This window comes from Coregonus clupeaformis, chromosome 12, assembly GCF_020615455.1.
Source record: "Coregonus clupeaformis isolate EN_2021a chromosome 12, ASM2061545v1, whole genome shotgun sequence".
In the NCBI taxonomy this organism is placed as follows: domain Eukaryota; kingdom Metazoa; phylum Chordata; class Actinopteri; order Salmoniformes; family Salmonidae; genus Coregonus; species Coregonus clupeaformis.
In genome coordinates, this window is record NC_059203.1 from 36,549,774 (window position 1) to 36,572,035 (window position 22,262).

A 22,262-nucleotide genomic window follows, 5' to 3' on the forward strand; every position below is an offset into this window, starting at 1 on the left:
GTAGCTATATATCATTCATTTTAAAGTACAAAAAATGGATGCACCAATCTCAGATTGCCCCTTTAATTTGGTATTATATAATTTAATTGTTTTGAATTCAAACAAGGCATTTATGTGTTTCCTCTATTTCCTCTCCTTCAGTGTCTGATCCTATTCGGCTATGAAAAAGAAATAAGGCTTCAGCGCAAAATTGCGATTACATTTCCCATCGTGCGTAAATGTTAACAACACAGCTCCACACTAGGACGCTTTGTCTTGACACCTGTTAGAGAAAGAGCCAAAGAATACACTATAGTTTAAAACAACCCTCCAATGTTTTAAGGTGGTTAAACATTGCTGCTTTTGCATGATTTTGGGCCTCGCATGAGGACTGGCAGAGGATACGGTCAACACAATGGAAAGTACCATATTAAATGAGCAGGACTTTTGGCCATTCAACAAATCCTTGAGGAACTCAACCCTTGGCAACGGGACCACCTGGGGGAACCAGACTAACCCCCTGAAACGGAATGACGAGGTGGCTAAAGTGGAGGTGACCGTGCTCGCCCTGGTCCTGTTCCTGGCCCTGGCTGGGAACCTGTGCGTTCTGGTGGGCATCCACACCACCAAGCACACCCAGTCCCGAATGTACTACTTCATGAAACACCTCAGCATCGCGGATCTGGTGGTGGCTATATTTCAGGTCCTGCCACAACTTATCTGGGACATTACTTTCCGTTTCTATGGACCCGATATCCTGTGCAGGTTGGTGAAATACCTTCAGATCGTTGGGATGTTCGCCTCTACCTATATGCTTGTTTTGATGTCCATAGACAGGTGCTTGGCGATTTGTCAGCCGCTTCGGTCTCTGCACAAGAGAAAGGACCGCTTCTATGTGATTATATCCTGGGTCCTCAGCCTATTGTTCAGCAGCCCACAGATGTACATATTTTCTCTGAAGGACGTTGGAGCTGGAGTGTATGACTGTTGGGGCGATTTCGTGGAACCCTGGGGTGCCAAAGCGTATATAACTTGGATTAGCCTTACCATCTACATCATACCAGTGGCCATACTGAGCCTTTGTTATGGGCTAATAAGCTTTAAGATATGGCAAAACTTTAGAATGAAAACCAAGAGGGACCAGTGCATAAGCCTCACCCCGAAGACTTCGAAAGGCCATGCGCTCGCCCGGGTGAGCAGTGTAAAGCTCATCTCCAAAGCGAAGATAACCACCGTTAAAATGACATTTGTCATAGTCCTGGCGTATATTGTTTGCTGGACACCTTTCTTCACCGTGCAGATGTGGACGGCTTGGGATGCAGCGGCGCCCCGGGAAGGTAAATTTAAACTAGAAAATAACCAGTAAAATGCAGTGTGGTGAGATTCTGTTCGTAATAGGAGCTACTTTAACCAGGGGCTTCGCAATTATAGATTGTAGCCATTATTAATATGTATCTTTTGAAGTTAAACGACAATGAATGTCCATGGTTAATTTAAAACGCTCGGAATGTATTCTGCCTTGGGGTTTATCATGCGGTGTGCGTAATGTTGCATGCGGTGTACTATTATTTATCAGACTTCGGCATTCTGCGCCCCGGAGCAGCCCACAGCTCCAGTAATTATGGTGTAGGTAAATACTTAAATAATTACGAATAGCAAATAGCCTCGATTGTAATACAAATATACAAAGATACACTATACAGCCTTTGCCATTGACAGTCTATTGAAATTCGCACAAGTTTGGACACTGCACTTTTGCGCATGAAATGTTGGCCAACCTGAGGAACATCAGAGGATGTAAGATTAGATGCATCATATGGAGTAGCCGCCCACCACCACAGGCAGCGGATGAAATGACAACATACGCAGCATCTTATTATATGCCTCCGGCCAACCAAAATGCCATGTTGCAAATGAAGCTCTGCCCACCTATAGAATGTTATGGTGACTTGTGGAGACACGGGTGGAACGATCCGAATATGTATGGAATAATGTTACATTTGCCAAATAAATATTATTCGTTTTATTAATTTCATATAGGCCTATATAAGCCGTCAAAATATCCTTAATTTTAGAAAAGTGTTGGGCTGAATTTTTCAATGGTTGTCCAGAATTGGTACAGTTTTTTTCATGAAGAAAATAAAACACCACCACCGTCCATTTGATTCACTTTCTGTAACGAACAACAACAACATTGAGAGGGTGATCTTATTAGGCTATAAAACCCCTCCACTGAAGCGAAGCAAATGATCCTACCCACGATCATTTACATGCAACCAAAATAAGTCACTGGAAGCAGTCTTTCCTGAGTGTAACCTGCGTGGTTTGTGCGCACCTCTGAGGCCCAACCATCCGAGTCTGCCTGCAGTTCATCATTAGTCTGATTATACATGTACGCCGAAATATTGTTACCTGGGAGGCACATCGGAGCGCACGAGTCGGGCCACGCATGTCATCTCCTCAGTCCAGCACACAGGGCAGCGGCACCGCACCCTAGAGCTCTTCGATGGAGCAGACAGCCCATCACTGCAATTAATCTCTTAATGACGCGCTTTATGGCCACATCCAATGTTATTCATTAATTTGAGCAGAAATCTTAATTGGTTTTCGTCCAATAGGCTATGCTACCCCTGCTGTTGGAGTTTTGCATTACAATTTTCTTTACATTCCTTTCCAAGCAAATTGGCCTATAATGACTGTCCCGAAGGCATACACATTACAACAATGTTGTTGTCATAAACTTCCTGAAGTGTAGACTATACACATATGTGAATATACTGATTTTTATATATTTTTTAATTACCCTGTTCAATGGTTGTTCAATGACTCACCAACAGTCATTGAACCATCATTGAGCAGGGTAATTTTTGTGATTTACCGGGTATCGAACTCTGGTCATACTGTATACTGTATCCCATTAGCCAGGCCTATTCACATTAGGATTCTGGCATTGAGGGGAGGGGGATTGGACAATCTGTGCTGAACTAAATACAGTATATGGCCTACTGTTTGGGGTTGCAATGTTGTTTATGTTCTATCCTTTGCAGAAGTATAATATATAATTGAAGCTATATTGCTGTAAACAGCTAAGGAGTATGATAAATCAAAGTGAGACCATCCATCCATTGGAAATACATCAGAGGTAGAGCACAGCACTATGTATTCAACACAACTGTTCTCTTCTGTTCTGTTCCCTCCTGATCCCCACAGCAACATCTTCAGACAAACACCAGGAAATAAAACAAGTTATTAGAATCCCCAAACAATCGTGCATTACAAGTGTAGGGAAAAATATAGAAATAACAAAGTTCTCATTTCAAAAATCTAGAGTAGATGTCCGCGCCCCCAGCGAAAAATAATTTGCATAATAATAAAAAAAACATCAAAATCCATCTGTTTTTTGTTGCATGGGCTGCGTCTCAATCCACTTCATCCGAGCGCTCTGGAGCAGGTTTTCATGAAGGATCTCTCTGTACTTTGCTCTGTTCATCTGTCCCCCGATCCTGACTAGTCTCCAAGTCCCTGCCACTGAAAAACATCCCCACAGCATGATGCTGCCACCACCATGCTTCACCTTAGGGATGGTGCCAGGTTTTCTCCAGACCTGACGCTTGGCATTCAGGCCAGAGAGTTCAATCTTGGTTTCATCAGACCAGAGAATCTTGTTTCTCATGGTCTGAGAGTCCTTTAGGTGCCTTTTGGCAAACTCCAAACGGGCTGTATAGTGCCTTTTACTGAGAAGTGGCTTACGTCTGGCCACTCTACCATAAAGGCCTGATTGGTGGAGTGCTGCAGAGATGGTTGTCCTTCTGGAAGGTTCTCTCATCTCCACAGAGGAACTCTGGAGCGCTGTCAGAGTGACCATCGGGTTCTTGGTCACCTCCCTGACCAAGGCCCTTCTCCCCCGATTGTTCAGTTTGGCCGGGAGGCCAGCTCTAGGAAGAGTCTTGGTGGTTCCAAACTTCTTCCATTTAAGAATGATGGAGGCCACTGTGTTCTTGGGGACATTCAATGCTGCAGAAATGTTTTTCTACCCTTCCCCAGATCAGAGCCTCGACACAATCCTGTCCCGGAGCTCTACGGACAATTCCTTCGACCTCATGGCTTGGTTTTTGCTCTGATATGCACTGTCAACTGTGGGACCTTATAAAGACAGGTGTGTGCCTTTCCAAATCATGTCCAATCAATTGAATTTACCACAGGCGGACTCCAATCAAGTTGTAGTAACAACTCAAGGATGATCAATGGAAACAGGATGCACTTGAGCTTAATTTCGAGTCTCATAGCAAAATGTCTGAATACTTATGTAAATAAGGTATTTCTGTTTTTTATTTTTAATACATTTGCAAAAATGTCTGAAAACCTGTTTTCGCTTTGTCATTATGGGTTATTGTGTGTAGATAAAAAATATAATTTAATAAATTTTAGAATAAGGCTGTAACGTAACAAAATGTGGAAAAAGTCAAGTGGTCTGAATACTCTCCGAATGCACTGTATATGGAAGTAGTTTATTGCCCCCAATTTTTTTTGTGTATGGGTAAAATAAATAAATAATAATTTCCAGATCTTTTTTTATATCTCTCAGATATAGGACAGACACTTTCAAACAAACTTCCGTTTGATTTATTTTTGGACTATCTGTTGTTGCATGTAGTGAATCTGTTGTTCATTGAGTTTCTATGGGCTAACAGCAGTAAGGCCAATGCAGTTATAATGCAATATTGGGCATTTACTCTGATAGCAGATACACAGGGGATGCAACATGGTACAAATAGTTTATTTTCACTATAAGTTTCCATACAATACAATTGGAAAATCCATAATTTATTGGCTTTAACATTGAAAGAAAGTAAATTATAAACCATTTGAAGCAGCCATTATGGAAGAGATCCTGGCTGCATGTGGCTATGGAGAGATAAAGTATCCATTAGCTAGCAGCACCACAGCCAGTAGTGAGCCCAGACAGCCATACAGACTAATGGGCTATTACTGAGGAGGCCATTAGTAACATATGCTGCGCTTTGCTAATGTTTAATAAGGACCACATCACAGTGCCTATTACCTCCATCATGGCAGATAATGACGCCAGCATTACACCTATTCACATTCAGATAACAACCTATCAAGACACACTTTTAATACTCTTCTGATGATACTATAATGTAGGATTTAAGTCATGACACTGTATTACAGAGCAGATTATTTGACATACCCCTTGATAGAGCTAAGATAACCTGTAGCTTCCTTTTCTTGCCACAGAGAAGCTAAACTGCTGTAAATTGAAAACATCAGTTAGTACAGAATGGTTGTCAGTGGTTGTTTTCCTCATGGAAAACCATTATACATTGGCTCCCCAGAGATGGGCTCGCTCAAATAAGAAGATAATTTTCCACCACTCTCACAATAAATCAAACTGCAAACACAACAAAAGTTCAAGTTCTCTGTTTCCTGCTTTCCCTGAAAAGGGGGGAACTCAGCAGAAACGGAATGCCCAAACAGCAACCCACAGCAATATCCTTGATTGAAGCTCCATGTGGACCTGTGCTTCCTCCCTCTTGCTACACAGCAGTCTCATAGCTCATAATTAAGGGATTTAGGACTTGAATACACACTCATATATACAAACACACATGTAAATACATAATCTCACACACACACACACACACACACACACACACACACACACACACAAACACACAAACACACCCACATTAAACTGTAGTATACACTTAGTGTACAAAACATAAACTAACCAGGTGAATCCAAGTGAAAAATATGATCCCTTATTGATGTCACTTGTTAAATCCACTTCCAACAGTGTAGATGAAGAGGAGGAGACAGGTTAAAGAAGGATTTTTAAGCCTTGAGACAATTGAGACATGGATTGTGTATGTGTGCCATTCAGAGGGTGAATGGGCAATACAAAACATTTAAGTGCTTTTGAACGTAGTATGGTAGTAGGTGCCAGGCGCACCAGTTTGAGTGCATCAAGAACTGCAACGCTGCTGGGTTTTTCACGATCAACAGTTTCCCGTGTGTATCAAGAATGGGCCACCACCCAAAGGACATCCAGCCAACTTGACACAATAACCATTAAGAGGTTAAATACAGGACATGAGCCAATTCCATTAAAGAGCGACTGAAAATGGCCTATGTAACATCGATATGAGTCCGATAAATTTTGTTTAGTGTCAAAATGGACTACTAAGTGTAAATAGGATAAAATTGGTCATAAAGTCAGTCTCGTCCCAAACGGAGATTTGCGAGATGATTGGAAAAAATGGTATGTCACAGAATGAAGAATACCGTAACAGTTTTCATTGGGTTGGGTTTATTTAAATCCTGCCCACATGCCCACAGCTGGCAGCACCCAAGTAATCATCAATTCGGAATGCAGCTGCACTGCACGCGACCCAATTGATGCAATCTCTATTGCACTCCACACTGCCCTTTCCCACCTGGACAAGAGGAACACCTATGTGAGAATGCTATTCATTGACTACAGCTCAGCATTCAACACCATAGTGCCCTCAAAGCTCATCACTAAGCTAAGGATCCTGGGACTAAACACCTCCCTCTGCAACTGGATCCTGGACTTCCTGACGGGCCGCCCCCGGGTGGTAAGGCTAGGTAACAACACATCTGCCACACTGATCCTCAACACGGGGGCCCCTCAGGGGTGCGTGCTCAGTCCCCTCCTGTACTCCCTGTTCACCCACGACTGCATGGCCAGGCACGACTCCAACACCATCATTAAGTTTGCCGACGACACAACAGTGGTAGGCCTGATCACCGACAACGATGAGACAGCCTATAGGGAGGAGGTCAGAGACCTGGCCGTGTGGTGCCAGGACAACAACCTCTCCCTCAACGTGACCAAGACAAAGGAGATGATTGTGGACTACAGGAAAAAAAAGAGGACTGAGCACGCCCCCATTCTCATCGACGGGGCTGTAGTGGAACAGGTTGAGAGCTTCAAGTTCCTTGGTGTCCACATCACCAACAAACTATCATGGTCCAAACACACCAAGACAGTCGTGAAGAGGGCACGACAAAGCCTATTCCCCCTCAGGAGACTGAAAAGATTTGGCATGGGTCCCCAGATCCTCAAAAAATTATACAGCTGCACCATCGAGAGCATCCTGACTGGTTGCATCACCGCCTGGTATGGCAACTGCTTGGCCTCCGACCGCAAGGCACTACAGAGGGTAGTGCGTACGGCCCAGTACATCACTGGGGCCAAGCTTCCTGCCATCCAGGACCTCTATACCAGGCGGTGTCAGAGGAAGGCCCTCAAAATTGTCAAAGACTCCAGCCACCCTAGTCATAGACTGTTCTCTCTGCTATCGCACGGCAAGCGGTACCGGAGTGCCAAGTCTAGGTCCAAAAGACTTCTCAACAGCTTCTACCCCCAAGCCATAAGACTCCTGAACAGCTAATCATGGCTACCCGGACTATTTGCACTGCCCCCCCACCCCATCCTTTTACGCTGCTGCTACTCTGTTAATTATTTATGCATAGTCACTTTAACTCTAACCACGTGTACATATTACTTCAACTACCTCAACTAGCCAGTGCCCCCGCACATTGACTCTGCACCGGTACCCCCCTGTATATATAGCCTCCCTACTGTTATTTTATTTTACTTCTGCTCTTTTTTTCTCAACACTTTTTTTGTTGTTGTTTTATTTTTACTTTTTTGTTAAAAATAAATGCACTGTTGGTTAAGGGCTGTAAGTAAGCATTTCACTGTAATGTCTGCACCTGTTGTATTCGGCGCATGTGGCCAATAAAATTTGATTTGATTTGATTTGAATTGTAATGTCCATGGTCAATTTGGTTTGACATTCGATATCCCTATGGGGCTAGTTAGGGACCTTCAGTAAATTACACAATGTACATGGGACAATATTTTTAAATGTCAACAGCAGCAAATTCCAATGACTTAAAAACCTGAAACCTACTTTAAATTGTAGATATTCATAGACACATATTGAAAGCATTTAATGAGACATTGACGGTCCCTAACTAGCCCCAGAGATAGGCTATCCAATCAGTAGTGGTGCGTGGGTAAAATCACTGGGGAAGCCAGAAAAAAAAAGCAATTTGTACAACCTATGTGTTGTGATAATTGCATTGTTTGCTCTATAACATGTTAGTTCATATGCCTTGCCACCGTGATATATAGGCCTAAGGCCCAGACAATAAGAAGACACAGTGGCAGAATAAATTCATCCACACATTTGTTTCATCACAAAACCGGAGAGCTTTCATTACTTTTGATGAACATATTTGTAAAGCACATTGAATTGCTTCAATGTATGAATTGTGCTATATAAATAAACGATTAGTTACCGGAGTGTAACTCCAGTTCTATGAGTGGAGCGGAGCCCCATAGGGGAGCTCTGCTCCTAATGGTTTACCCTCTGCCCTAAGGCAGCAGCAGCCTGAGACAAAATGATGCACACACCTACAGCCAATAGGAGTACAGGTGTCCCTATAAGAGGGGACGCTTCCCCTCAATCAGCCTCCCGAGATATTTTTCTTCAGCGAGACTAGAGAGGGTCGGCAGGGCCTTAAGTCTATGGGGCTCCGCTCCACTCATAGAACTGGAGTTACACTCCGGTAACTAATCGTTCTATATCGTGGAGCTCCGCCCCATGGGGAGCTCTGCTCCCTAATGGTTTAAGGGCGGAGCGTAGCGCTCCCAAAATGTACTCCCTGCCGAGCCTAACACTTCCCATCAAAACGAGAAAGTCAGGCCCAGCAATGGCTGTAACCGAGTCCCGCAGTACTGCAACTAAAAACCCCTACGGGCGTCACAATATACCGCGTCATCGGTTAAAAGACCCGCCCCACCTAGTCCAATGGCAATGCCAATGACTAGTGGGCAGATCACCAGAATAGAAGCCATACTAATCTGTACTAGCAGATATATGTGCCTCAATATCCTGTGAAAACACTACCGACCACTAATGGAATGACATCAAATGTCACTCTACATTATGAACGCGGTAGACCGCCTCACTCACTCAATGGAATCCCAGAGATTAGTGGGCAGGAACAAAACATGAGTCATACTAACTGAGCGAGCAGATAGATGACCTCATATTCTGTTAATCCACGCATGCCTCTACTGTACTGAGCTTGTCAGTCAGGATTCATGCCACAAAATATGTTTTCTCATCCAAAGCGGACCTGATGGAAACCCAGTCCATAGTCCTGCTTTTCCCTCTCTTCCTAGCTCCAGATCTCCCTTCAGCTATGCTGAGTACAGACCGAGCCAAAGAGTTAGAAAACACATCTGTTAAAGACACGTCTTCCTAACCAAAAGCGGATCTGATGGAAACCTGTGTCCACAGTCCTGCTTCTCCTCTACTTCTTGCTCAAGATCTCCCTTCAGCCACGCTGAGTACAGATCGAGCCAGAGAATTGGAAGACATATCTAAGAGATAGAAACGGATAAATGGAGACGGCGTCGACCAGGATGCTGCTCTACAGATATCCTCTACTCCCGTTCCTCTAAAAAGGGCAGTAGAAGCCGCTTACTCCACGAGTGGAGTGAGCTCTGATACCCTGAGGCAATTGCCGCCCTGCTACCTCATAAGCTGTCTCAATGCCTTCGCAAAGCCAGTGAGACAGCCTCTGTTTTGAAAGTGGTCTACCTAGTGCAGCCGCACCGTGACACACAAACAACTGAGGCGATGACCTAATCGCTGCTGTGCGCTCGACGTAACACGCCAAAGCGCGTACCGGGCACAGGCGATGGAGCTTTTCCTCACTCCTCTCTCTATGAGGAGGAGGAGAAAAAGCCCACAGCTCCACGGTCTGTGACCTATATGAACTCTTAATAACCTTCGGCACAAATGCCGGGTTAGGACCGTAACACTGCTCTGCTCAGGTCACCATTGATGGCCAGGCAGTCAGGTCTCGTCGAAAGAGCACACAAATCACTGACCCGCTTAGCTGTAGTCAAAGCGAGCAACAGTGCTGTCTTGATAGACAACATCTTGAGGGGTATTTGATTCAATGGCTCGAACGGCGACTTACATAGCGCTTCGAGTACCAAAGCCAAATCCCACTGAGGAAGCGTGACTCTAGGTGTTGGCCTAAGTCGCCGCGTTCCTAATAGGAAGCGTTTCACTAGAGGGTGACTAAAGACATTGTCTCTGCCAAAACCCTCATGACAAGCTGAAATCGCTGCTGCAAACACTCTAATCGTGGCAGGCGATTTTTGCTTATCAAACATGAGCTGCAGAAAAGAGAGAATACTCTCCACCTGACAGCTCATGGGGTCCACACTTTGTGTGACACACCATCGTGAAAACACGTTCCATCTACTGGCATACATCTTAGAAGTGGAACTGGCACGTGAACCCTGTATGGTCCTGATCACCGCATCAGATAACCCACGGCGCTCTAGCCTGTCCCTCTCAGCAGCCAGGCCTTCAGTGGTTGGCCGATTATGGGCAATTTCCCTATCGTGCCAGCCGCCTGAGACAACGCGTCCCGTCGATGTGGAATTGGCCAAGGTGGCGCAATCAACATCTGACTCATCTCCGCAAACCACAGAGCCCCGGGCGATCGGGCGCTATCAGTATCACTGACAGCCCCCTGACCTCACCCTGGCTAGCAGTGGGAGAATGCAGGACAGCGGAGGGAATGCATACAGGAGAACTCTCGGCCATGGTTGGTGCGCAAGGCGTCCCTTCCCAGTGGCGGATCGTCCTGTTCCCTCAGAGAGAACCACAGAGGACATTGCGCGTTCACGCGTGACGCCGAATAGGTCCACCTCGGCTCTCCCGAATTGTTCCCAAATCTGGAGAACAATGTCTGGATGCAGACACCACTCGTCGTCTCGAGGACCCCCTCTTGACATGAGGTCTGCTCCTACGTTCAAGTAGCCCGGAATGTGTGCTGCTCTCAATGAGCGAAGGTGCTCGTGAGCCCACAGCCACAATTCCTCTGCCGCCCGATGGAGAGCAGGAGACCTGACTCCTCCCTGGCGATTTATGTGGGCTACTGTGGTCCGGTTGTCTGACCAGACCAGCACATCGCGACCCCGAAGGGTAGACGCGAAGTGGGTCAGAACCAGTCGAACCGTTTGCAACTCCAGGAGGTTGATGTGACGACCTGATTGAGGCCACACATCTCCTATCGCTTGTGTCTGACATGTCCCTCCCCATCCCGTCAGGGACGCATCCGTGAATACTGGGATGTGAGAGGACACCTTTCCTATCGGGACTCCGTGCGTGAGAACGCGCGAGTTTCTCCAATAGTTTAGGTCTGCACTGAGCGAGAGGGGAACCACCACCAACCGATGACGTTGACGCAATGGGTCTAGTCTTAGTTGGGCGAACCATCGCTGCGTCCTGCGCATGTGCAGGAGTCCCAGCGGAACCACAGAGTGGGCTGACGACATGAGACTCAAAAGTGACATGATCGACAGCGCCGTCACCGTGTGATTCGGACGACACTTCCTTAGGGCTAGCAACAAGGCTACCCTTCAGGGGTCCGAAATTCGAGCCCTCATCCTCACAGTGTCTAGCTGTATCCCCAGGTAGACAATCTGATGAGTGGGCCAGGGCGCGCTCTTTTTCCAATTCACAGCAAACCCCAGACTTGTGAGATGCATCACTGTCTGTGTTGTGTGAGTGATCGCCAGCTCTGCTGACGGGGCGAGAACCAGTAGGTCGTCCAGGTAGGCTAGTAGCCGTATTCCCTGACGACGCAACGGTTCCAATGCCGCCTCCACACACTTTGAAAATGTGCGAGGTGCCAGGGCATACCCAAATGGCATCCTCGTGTATTCGTACGCCACCCCTTGAAAGGCGAACCGCAGAAACTTCCTGTGACGCGGCTGAACCAGCACATGAAAGTACGCGTCCTTTAGGTCTATGCTCGTACAAAAATCCCCTTTCTGGACACATTCTAGCAGGCGTTTTGTCGTTAGCATTCGGAAGGGCCGTTTGGTTATGCTCTCGTTGAGAATGCGTAAATCCAAAATCGGCCTCACTCCTCCCGTCTTTTTGGGCACTAGGAAATAAGGCGAATATAGCCCTTTGTTCCTTTGCTCCCGGGGAACTACTGTCACCGCCTCCTTCGCCAAAAGTTCCGTAATCTCTGTCATCAGAGCGGCCACTTTGTCTGGCGTCTTCATCACCGTTTCCACCACTCCCCTGAACGGGGGTGGGGTCCGGTGGAATTGGAGAGCATAACCCTTCTGCAACATCTGTTCTAGCCAGCGTGAGAGGGTGCAGCTTCTTCGCCACTGCCAGCAATGCAGAGAAAGTGGCTGGGCGCGAAGCTGTGGTGCATCCAGTAGGAAGGACCTGTATTCCTCTATGGCCCTTACCGCCACTGTTCCCCGACATTGAAGTGGTGGAACAGCCCAAGGTGGGCCTCCCGTGAAAGGGAGAGGAAATGCGTTCTGAGAAAGAAAGAGGAGTAGGGACGTCAGTTAAACCCGTAACCGTCGTATTCCTGCCCTCCTTGAACGCATCGCTGGGTCTGAATTGCGCTGACCGAGGCCACAGCCTGCGGCAGGGCACCATCCTCAGCGAGCGATTGCGTCATCTTAGGTGACTGCAATTCGCTATCAGAGCCCTTCACTACAGTACTCCTAGAAGTCTGTAGTATGAGGTCTCTATGAGGTAAAACAAGACGGCGCCTTGATACCTTCTTAACTTTCACCTTCTGTGTGTGTTCAACTCTGCACCCCTGGTGGGTTGATTCACGCTCAGTGTGGTGAGTACTGGCTCGTTCTGTCAGGGGAGCTGATACTTTGGTTATACCCATAACGCTAGTAATCCTGCCCTCCGTGAACGTAGCATGGGTCTGAATCGCATTAACCGAGACCTTGGTATGCGAGTAATGCGCCGTCCCCAGATAGCTGCTGTGTTACAATGCCTGGGGGCGCCCGATACTCTGGGCACCTTGGTGACCGCGGTAATCGGGCCCTCCGTGAACGCAGCATGGGTCTGGCTCGTACTAGTGGAGACCTTAGTCTGTACTAGTGCGCCATCCCAAATAGCGGCTGCGTCCTCATGTCAGAATCTGACTGGGACTGCTGCCTTCTATGTAAAGCACTTCTTATACGTGAAGTGTGATGTGACGACCTGATTGAGGTCTTCTGGATACCTACTCTTAGTGCCTGTTCAGCAACGCACCCTCGGTGGGCTGAACGGCTCTTAGAGTGGTAAGGAAGAGAGGGTGAGATTTGAACGCTCTCGGACGTATTATGGAAAAGAGGCTCTTTTTGACAAAGTCAGGTGGAGCCAACTCTTTATTAAACACATCAACAAAAGCATTTACATCAGCACCCGTCCCTTCAACCGAAGGGGTGGGGGGGAACAGTGGGCGCGTTCGACACCATCGATGCGTCCTCCATCCTCTCCCCGCGTCCCGTCACGTACGCCTCCTCTTGCCTCCCTTGGAGGGCCAGGTCGGCGTCCTCGTCACCTCCCTCGCCGGCTGTAGTGGGGCTACCGTAGCTGCTGGGAGGGCCGAGCCCGCTCCCTTGCTGCTCGTGGCCGCCGGATGACGCCGATTATGCCGCCTCGTCGTAGATCCCGGTCTACTTAGAGGGGCGGAGGTAGATGGCCTTTGGGGAGGAGGGGGTCCGAGTCGTCCTGCCAACGGCAGGTGCTTGGCCAAGTGCTTCTTCTCCTCCTCCAACTTCGAAAAACGCTGCGTAGCCTCTTTGACTGCGACCCCAAAGAGGCCGTCGTCAGAGAGGGGGGCGTTCAAGAGAGACGTCCTGTCTGCCTCTTTCATGGAAGTCAAAGACAACCAGAGGTGTCGTTCCCCGACCACCGAAGTGGCCATGGATCTCCCCGCGCAGACTGCGGACGCCTGTGTAAGGTGGAGTATGGCGCCAGAAATCCTGGACGCCTCCTCCACCTCCTCTGGTGCCATCTCTGTCTTACCCGTGGTTAAACGGGACAGAGAGGCCGCCAAGAGGGCAATGTTGTTAGCTGCTGCTACAGCTTGGGCTCCCAACCCAAAAGACTTCTCCAACAGCGACGCTGTGAGTCGGTCCTTCTGGGATGGCAACGTGGCCTTCTTGGAAGAGGGCCAAGGGCTCGAACCCGGTACGAGATACGCCGCCATGGCGCTCTCTAACCTGGGGATCCCCTGACCCTGGAACCTTCCTTCCACTCTCGTGAATGGGAGATACGCTTTTACAGGCGAACGCGCCGCTAAAGGTGCCTCCCACGAGCCTCCAACGTACCTAGCCAAAGAAGGCATGGCAGGAGCCACTGGCTCTGCCGCCTTCCTCGGCCTGGAATAAGGACCGCCCTCCATCATATCAACCTCCGGTGCGGAGGGAAGAGGGGGCAGGCTTATTGCCAGCCGTTGAGCAGCTCTCTCAATGAGACCCGGAAAATCCGCTCTCAGAGAGGCTGCAGCGAAAGAGAGAGCTTCTGATCTCTCAGAGCTCGTATCCCCTTCGCTATAGGGACTACAAGCCCTCTCGCTCTCCAGAGGAAAGGGGGGCTTGAAAGTATGAGGGAAGGGGTCCGACTGTTCCATTGGAATGCCAGACCCTTCCTCAAAATCCCCATCTTCCCCCGAGTCTGCGCCGTCGGACGACGCCTCTGAAGCAGAGGCTAGTATCGACAACACATCCTCAAGGGGGATGTCCTCCCTGAAAAACGCCCAACGCTGCTTCCTCTCCTTTAAAGAAAGGAGGGCGCAGGAGGCGCAATTCGGGGGACTGCAGACATGCTGGGCATTCTGGGATCCCAAACACACGAAACATAAGTCGTGGTGGTCACCGGCCGCCATGGAGGTGCATCTGCACTGAGCTCTGAAAAGAGCTTTTGGGGGGGGGGAAATCACCCGGTGTGCTCATTTAGACGACGTTGATGACTGGAATATCAACGGCGTTTTCGTCCTGAGTCTTCGTGCTTCGTCTCTTCTTGGCTCTTCAGTCTAGTCACCAGTCGCTGAAGAAAAAGGGAGGCTGATTGAGGGGAAGCGTCCCCTCTTATAGGGACACCTGTACTCCTATTGGCTGTAGGTGTGTGCATAATTTTGTCTCAGGCTGCTGCTGCCTTAGGGCAGAGGGTAAACCATTAGGAGCAGAGCTCCCCTATGGGGCGGAGCTCCACGATATAGAACTTGCTTGCTTGCTTGCTGGTGAAGTCCACAAAGCATATTGCATGTAACAAGCAGTTACATGACCTACAGCATGGTCAAGAAATTTAATGTAATAACAAATTATCATAATAAAAAAAATAAGTGAATGCTTCTGACATTTTCGGACTAGTGAACAACTATTGATTGAGAACCACAAAGAGTTTCTGCAAGTCGCAAAAAAAACAGGAGCTGCCTCCACTATTCTATCACTATTTCAACTTCAAAATTTCAACATCATCAAATCACCTCTGCTTATTCTAATACAGTGACAACTAAAAGATACCAAAAACACATTTAGTCCAATCAACATAAGCTAAATATGTTTTTTTTTATTTCACCTTTATTTAACCAGGTAAGCCAGTTGAGAACAAATTCGACTGCGACCTGGCCAAGATAAAGCAAAGCAGTGCGATAAAAACAACAACACAGAGTTACATATGGGGTAAAACAAAACATAAAGTCAAAAATACAACAGAAAATATATATACAGTGTGTGCAAATGTAGCAAGTTATGGAGGTAAGGCAATAAATAGGCCATAGTGCAAAATAATTACAATTAGCATTAACACTGGAATGATAGATGTGCAAGAGATGATGTGCAAATAGAGATACTGGGGTGCAAATGAGCAAAATAAATAACAATATGGGGATGAGGTAGTTGGGTGGGCTAATTTCAGATGGGCTGTGTACAGGTGCAGTGATCGGTAAGGTGCTCTGACAACTGATGCTTAAAGTTAGTGAGGGAGATAAGAGTCTCCAGCTTCAGACATTTTTGCAGTTCGTTCCAGTCATTGGCAGCAGAGAAATGGAAGGAATGGTGGCCAAAGGAGGTGTTGGCTTTGGGGATGACCAGTGAGATATACCTGCTGGAGCGCATACTACGTGGCTATCCATGGTTCTGATTTGTGTGTGTGTGTGTGTGTATGCTTGCGTGCGTGCAAGTAGAAAAAACATGTTGAATCACCCTACATGTAGAGAAGCGTCAATGCCATCCTCCTCTCTTTCATGTTGACGAAACGGTCTATGACTCTGTCATACAGTACACGCTTGTAATTTTTGTTGTCCTAGGCTACCTGGCTAAAATGCTTGCTCGCTAGCCCAGCTTCCTTTCATGGGCAACGTTAGCCAGTTGACCAACTTTGCCACGGTAGCACATCAGCCAGCTGATTCTAATATTGGCTAAATAAGTTATCTAGCTCTAGCTAGCCTAGGCGACTTCAAGACACAAGACCTGAGGGGTAGACTACAGTCGTGGTCAAAAGTTTTGAGAATGACACAAATATACATTTTCACAAAGTCTGCTGCCTCAGGTTTTATGATGGCAATTTACATATAATCCAGAATGTTATGAAGAGTGATCAGATGAATTGCAATTAATTGCAAAGTCCCTCTTGGCCATGAAAATGAACTTAATCCCCAAAAAACATTTCCACTACATTTCAGCCCTGCCACAAAAGGACCAGCTGACATCATGTCAGTGATTCTCTCGTTAACACAGGTGAGAGTGTTGACGAGGACAAGGCTGGAGATCACTCTGTCATGCTGATTGAGTTAGAATAACAGACTGGAAGCTTTAAAAGGAGGGTGGTGCTTGAAATCATTGTTCTTCCTCTGTTAACCATGGTTTACACAAAAAGGGCTTCACAGGCAAGGATTTTGCTGCTAGTAAGATTGCACCTAAATCAACCATTTATTGGATCATCAAGAACTTCAAGGAGAGAGGTTCAATTGTTGTGAAGAAGGTGACAGGGCGCCCAAGAAAGTCCAGCAAGCACCAGGACCGTCTCCTAAAGTTGATTCAGCTGCGGGATCGCGGCACCACCAGTGCAGAGCTTGCTCAGGAATGGCAGCAGGCAGGTGTGCGTGCATCTGCACGCACAGTGAGGTGAAGACTTTTGGAGGATGGCCTGGTGTCAAGAAGGGCAGCAAGGAAGCCACTTCTCTCCAGGAAAAACATCAGGGACAGACTGATATTCTGCAAAAGGTACAGGGATTGGACTGCTGAGGACAGGGGTAATGTCATTTTCTCTGATGAATCCCCTTTCCGATTGTTTAGGGCATCAGGAAAAAAGCTTGTCCGGAGAAGACAAGGTGAGCGCTACCATCAGTCCTGTGTCATGCCAACAGTAAAGCATCCTGAGACCATTCATGTGTGGGGTTGCTTCTTAGCCAAGGGAGTGGGCTCAATCAGAATTTTGCCTAAGAACACAGCCATGAATAAAGAATGGTACCAACACATCCTCCGAGAGCAACTTCTCCCAACCATCCAAGAACAGTTTGGTGACAAACCAATGCTGTTTTCAGCATGATGGAGCACCTTGCCATAAGGCAAAAGTGATAACTAAGTGGCTCTGGGAATAAAACATTGACATGTTGGGTCCATTGCCAGGAAACTCCCCAGACCTTAATCCCATTTAGAACTTGTGGTCAATCCTCAAGAGGCGAGTGGACAAAAAAAAACCCACAAATTCTGACAAACTCCAAGCATTGATTATGCAAGAATGGGCTGCCATCAGTCAGGAGGTGGCCCAGAAGTTAATTGACAGCATGCCAGTGCGGATTGCAGAGGTCTTGAAAAAGAAGAGTCAACACTGCAAATATTGACTCTTTACATTACTTAATGTAATTGTCAATAAAAGCCTTTGACACTTATGGAATGCTTGTAATTATACTTCAGTATACCATAGTAACATCTGACAAAAATATCTAAAAACACTGAAGCAGCGAACTTTGTGAAGACCAATACTTGTGTCATTCTCAAACTTTTGACCACGACTGTACAAAGCAGGATCAAAGAGTTAGCCAGCTAACCTAATTATTCAGAAATAACTTTGTATTTTTAGAAAGATAAGCTTGAAATGGGCATGGTCTAATTGACACAACAACCAAAAACACATATGTAACTTTAGCTTTCTTATTGAATCAGAAAATCAACAGTTATTTCTGATTGTTTATCGAAGTTAGCTGGCTAACTCATTGATGCTGCGTTCTAGTATACCCCTCTGGTTAGACTGTTTCAAGTTATCTAGAATAGTGAGTGACTGTAACTGTGTACTGTTTTGGCAGAGTGAATGTACAAACGCTTGCCATGTGCGAACACACACACAAGAGACACCCACATTAAACCACCCACCCAAGACAACTCTTGTTTGGCTTCAGTCATGGCCACTGCATTTCTTAAATGCATACTTCGGGATTTTGGCAATGAGGCCATTTATCTACTTCCCCAGAGTCAGATGATCACGTGGATACCATTTTTATGTAGATAAAGGGCCTCATTGCCAAAATCCCGAAGTATCCCTTCAATGACCAAGCCAAAAAATATTGTCTATTCTTAAGAACAATCCAAAGAGAGAGGGAGGAGGGAGGGGGGGGGGGGGAGAAAGATAATGAATGGTTTCCTCAGAAGAACCAGAGGATACTTTCGGAATTAGGAAAGATGGCATTTCACAACAACCATGTTTATTTAAATTTTAGTCATTTAGCAGACGCTCTTATCCAGAGTGAGTGTATTTATTTTTTTCATACTGGCCCCCATGGGAATTGAACCCACAACCCTGGTGTTGCAACTGCCATACTCTACCAACTGAGCTACACGGATGTTAAGCTCTCTCTGAAATGTAGACTATTACGACGTGTGAATGAGATCAATGGAAATCGTTCGATCCAATCAGATATCATCTTTAAAAATGTATTTTATATCTTCAAACAAATGAATGTCTACCGCAAAACACTAGAACCCACTTCTTGCACCAATTGTTAATTTGCAATCAGTAAAAATCAAAGTGTGTGTCTTGTTTCCCCAGCCTTGCCCTTCATCATCTCCATGCTGCTGGCCAGTCTGAACAGCTGCTGTAACCCGTGGATCTACATGTGCTTTGCGGGCCACCTGTTCTCAGACCTGAGGCAGAACTTTGTGTGCTGCTCGGCCCGCTACCTCAAGTCCTCCCAGTGCCAGTGCGAGCGTGACCACGACTCCAGCCGCAAGAGCAACTCCTCAACCTACGTCATCAAGAGCACCAGCAGCCAGAGGAGCATCACACAGACCTCCACCACATGAGACGCCCTCCCTCCCCCCAAGACCTCCCAGGTCAAAACTGTGAACCCCTCACACACACCCTCCACCACCGCCCCAAACCCACACTTCTCCTTCCCTACTGTTGTCCCGCTCCGGGGGAGGCTCACCTAAAACTATTGCACTGCTTTTTATTTCGTGTTGGACATGGTTTGTCAAGAGTAAAATGAACGATTAATTGTTGTACAGATGGAGATTTATTTGGGACATGTTGAATGTCTCCTCTCACAGGCAAATGTCCTGTCGCAGTTCAGAGTTATCCATTGATTTTGTTTTCAGACTGATGGATTTACATATTTGGTCCGTGGAGGAGCACAGCAGATGGTGAATGGAAAATGAAGGACTGACTGTCTGTCACACCCAACCAAGGAGAGGAGAGGAGGGAGCTGTGTTCTCCTCAACATGGACTTAAAGGCCATTAACATAGGCCTCCCATGCCACAGACTCTGTGTCAATCAGATCTGTAATGGTGGTTTGGGTTGTGAATACTGACCAAAACAGAGGGACATTCTGATTTATTTTGTCAGCCTGAAGGTAAAGCTACTCTCCTCTTACATTGCTTTGCACATATCGACAAATAGGATATTTCCTGTGCTATGTTGCTCATGTCTGTTGTATCACACCATGTGTCAGGTCACACACACTGTACGTTTCAACTATTACACAGTTTGCACAGTTTGTGAAATGAAAACTGTGATATCTGTCATGCTGTAAAGGTTTACTTACTTATTTTTACAGAAGGCAACTCAATAAACTAGCCACCATTTTCTTCTAGGATGAACACAAACATCCAAATATATTTCTATGAAGATTGTGGTGTACTTCCTACATAATTACTCTGTCTGTATTTTTTTAGTGTTAGGCTGGCGTCTTCTTCACTGCAAAATATGATTGAGAAATATGGATTACACATACTCAGAACACTCTGAATTGGGAGAGCAATTTCATGAATCCTGCTTTGATCTATCTGGATTATTCAATGTATTTTAGAACCCATTGCATAAAGAGGGTGACCTGCCTTAATATCGAATCTACTTGAAACTCTGTTCCTTGTACACATCACAAATGGCAGTATTATTTTATTTTATTTTTTACAATGTTGGCTTCTCCTTTTACTGTAAATGTCTTTGTTTTCAAGTTGTCCTTCAAGCTACTGAACATTTAATAGAAAACATAATTTCCTTATTTGCATTTAGAGTGTTGTATTTTGGGAAAGTACATATGTATCTCTTATTTATTGGAAATAAATTGTATGTGTTCTATCAAGTGAGTCCGAATCGATTTTTTTGAATCAAATGGAGTTGAGCAGCTGGGTCATTCCTACAACGTGGTGGCTTTTGGACCTCATAACTTTAGGAATTATTTTATTTTATTTTAATTATATGAGGAAAAGGACATGTTTGCGTTTCAGAAAAACATGTTGGTCAAGCTCAGGCATTTTCCAACATGTTAGGTCCATAATCCTAACAGGGTGGAAATTTGGAGGCCAAATTAGTCATATCTCTGTGCGTGAGCGAGATTGAGCTAGCATAATGGTCAACACTTGAACAGGATTTTAACTTCTCTATCAAACATATATTTGAACATTTTGAAACATTTTGAATAACACCCAGGGACATGGCAAAAACGCCTATATCCACTGGAAAAAGTGTTCAAAATGCATAAAATTATCTTTCAAGATCTATATGTTTGTGTTTTTAAGGTGAAGGACACCCAACCTTATATTTAAAGCCTTTTGGAATTCACATTTTACACTAAATAAGAAGTGATATTTCCTGGGGACAGAAAAGGCACCGCATTGTAAGAATGAGCCGGCTTTTAAATTATGTTGAACTTCTGTATCTTTAAATTTTGTTAGAGATTGATTAATGTGCACATACATGCATTTCATAGGAAGATAGGAAAAATATATAGGGATGGTGTAATGCTACTTTTCTAGACATGGCCTGACGTGTCTGGATCCAGACCACTAGTTCTCAATTGGCTTTTCTATACCTACCTTCCAATGAGAATGACTGTTCTTGGGTCCCCCTGATGACAAAAAGAAGCAACACCAGAGGAATGGGTAACTTCAAATCTTAATTTGATCACCCTGTTGCAGGAGAACATTTAAAACATGTAGTGTATTTGAGGCTTAAAAAAGCTTCTGAAGTTTGTAATTTCCACTTTGAAATGTCATACTTGAATTTCCCTTACGAAAAATGTATATTAATTATAATCCACATAATAATTCAGATTTCCTGTTGCTGCAGGATTCGTTTCCCTCTGTAGCAAACTGGTTCAAATTAAGATCCTATATCTGTAGAGGCCAAGAGGATACTGTACTATTGTACTGTGGGTACAGAAGGTCTCAAGGCTCTTGTGAATGTTTTGAAATAATAATAATCTGTGATATCATATCAAAGAAACCCAAATACTGCTCTGGAATATTTATAGCTACAGTCTAATCCATCAAATAATTATGTGCAAATGCTGATAGAGAAAATTCCCCACCGATTAGGTTAGGCCCCACTCATCATAAATCAACAACAAATATTTTGACTTCTCTTTCTCAATCAATACATAAACAAATGCAATAATACCAATGTCTTATGTCTTTAGTGAGATGGTTGGCATACACTCTGATACCACGTACTTTGCTGAATTGTAGGACCTGCAAATAGAAAATTCCACTTGTCATTTTAAAACCTGGGTCTCCTTTCTTCCTAACATTCTTACAGTTTCTACAGCCACACAGTCAAGTTATTGGTAGCTTATGTGAAAGAAATGTGAAGCAAAATTGACAATTTAGAATGTGTTTAATCAAAATTATTCAGTAGAGAAAATGCATCATATTGATTCTGTAAAAGGTGATATAAACTTGTTCAAGCATTACACTTCTCTTTTCCATTGCACAACATCAACTAGTTCATCATCAGGCACAAAATGCACACATGTACACACACACACATCTGACTGTTTAATATACTGTATATCAATTCAGAATTGGCCAATAAAGTAGAGATCGTACAGGGCTATCCAACCCTGTTCCTGTGAACTGCCCTCCTGTAGGTTTTCGCTCCAA

At 45.5% G+C, this 22,262-nt stretch overlaps 1 protein-coding gene across 1 annotated transcript; it reads left to right on the plus strand.

The window, feature by feature from the left end:
- The first annotated feature begins 165 nt into the window (after positions 1–165).
- Positions 166–20,347, plus strand: oxtra (oxytocin receptor a). Its single transcript, XM_041892881.2, has 2 exons — positions 166–1,316; positions 18,930–20,347. Exons 1-2 carry the CDS (start codon positions 395–397, stop codon positions 19,181–19,183), a joined length of 1,176 nt encoding a protein of 391 aa, XP_041748815.1. The 5' UTR covers positions 166–394; the 3' UTR covers positions 19,184–20,347.
- Positions 20,348–22,262: the final 1,915 nt, after the last annotated feature.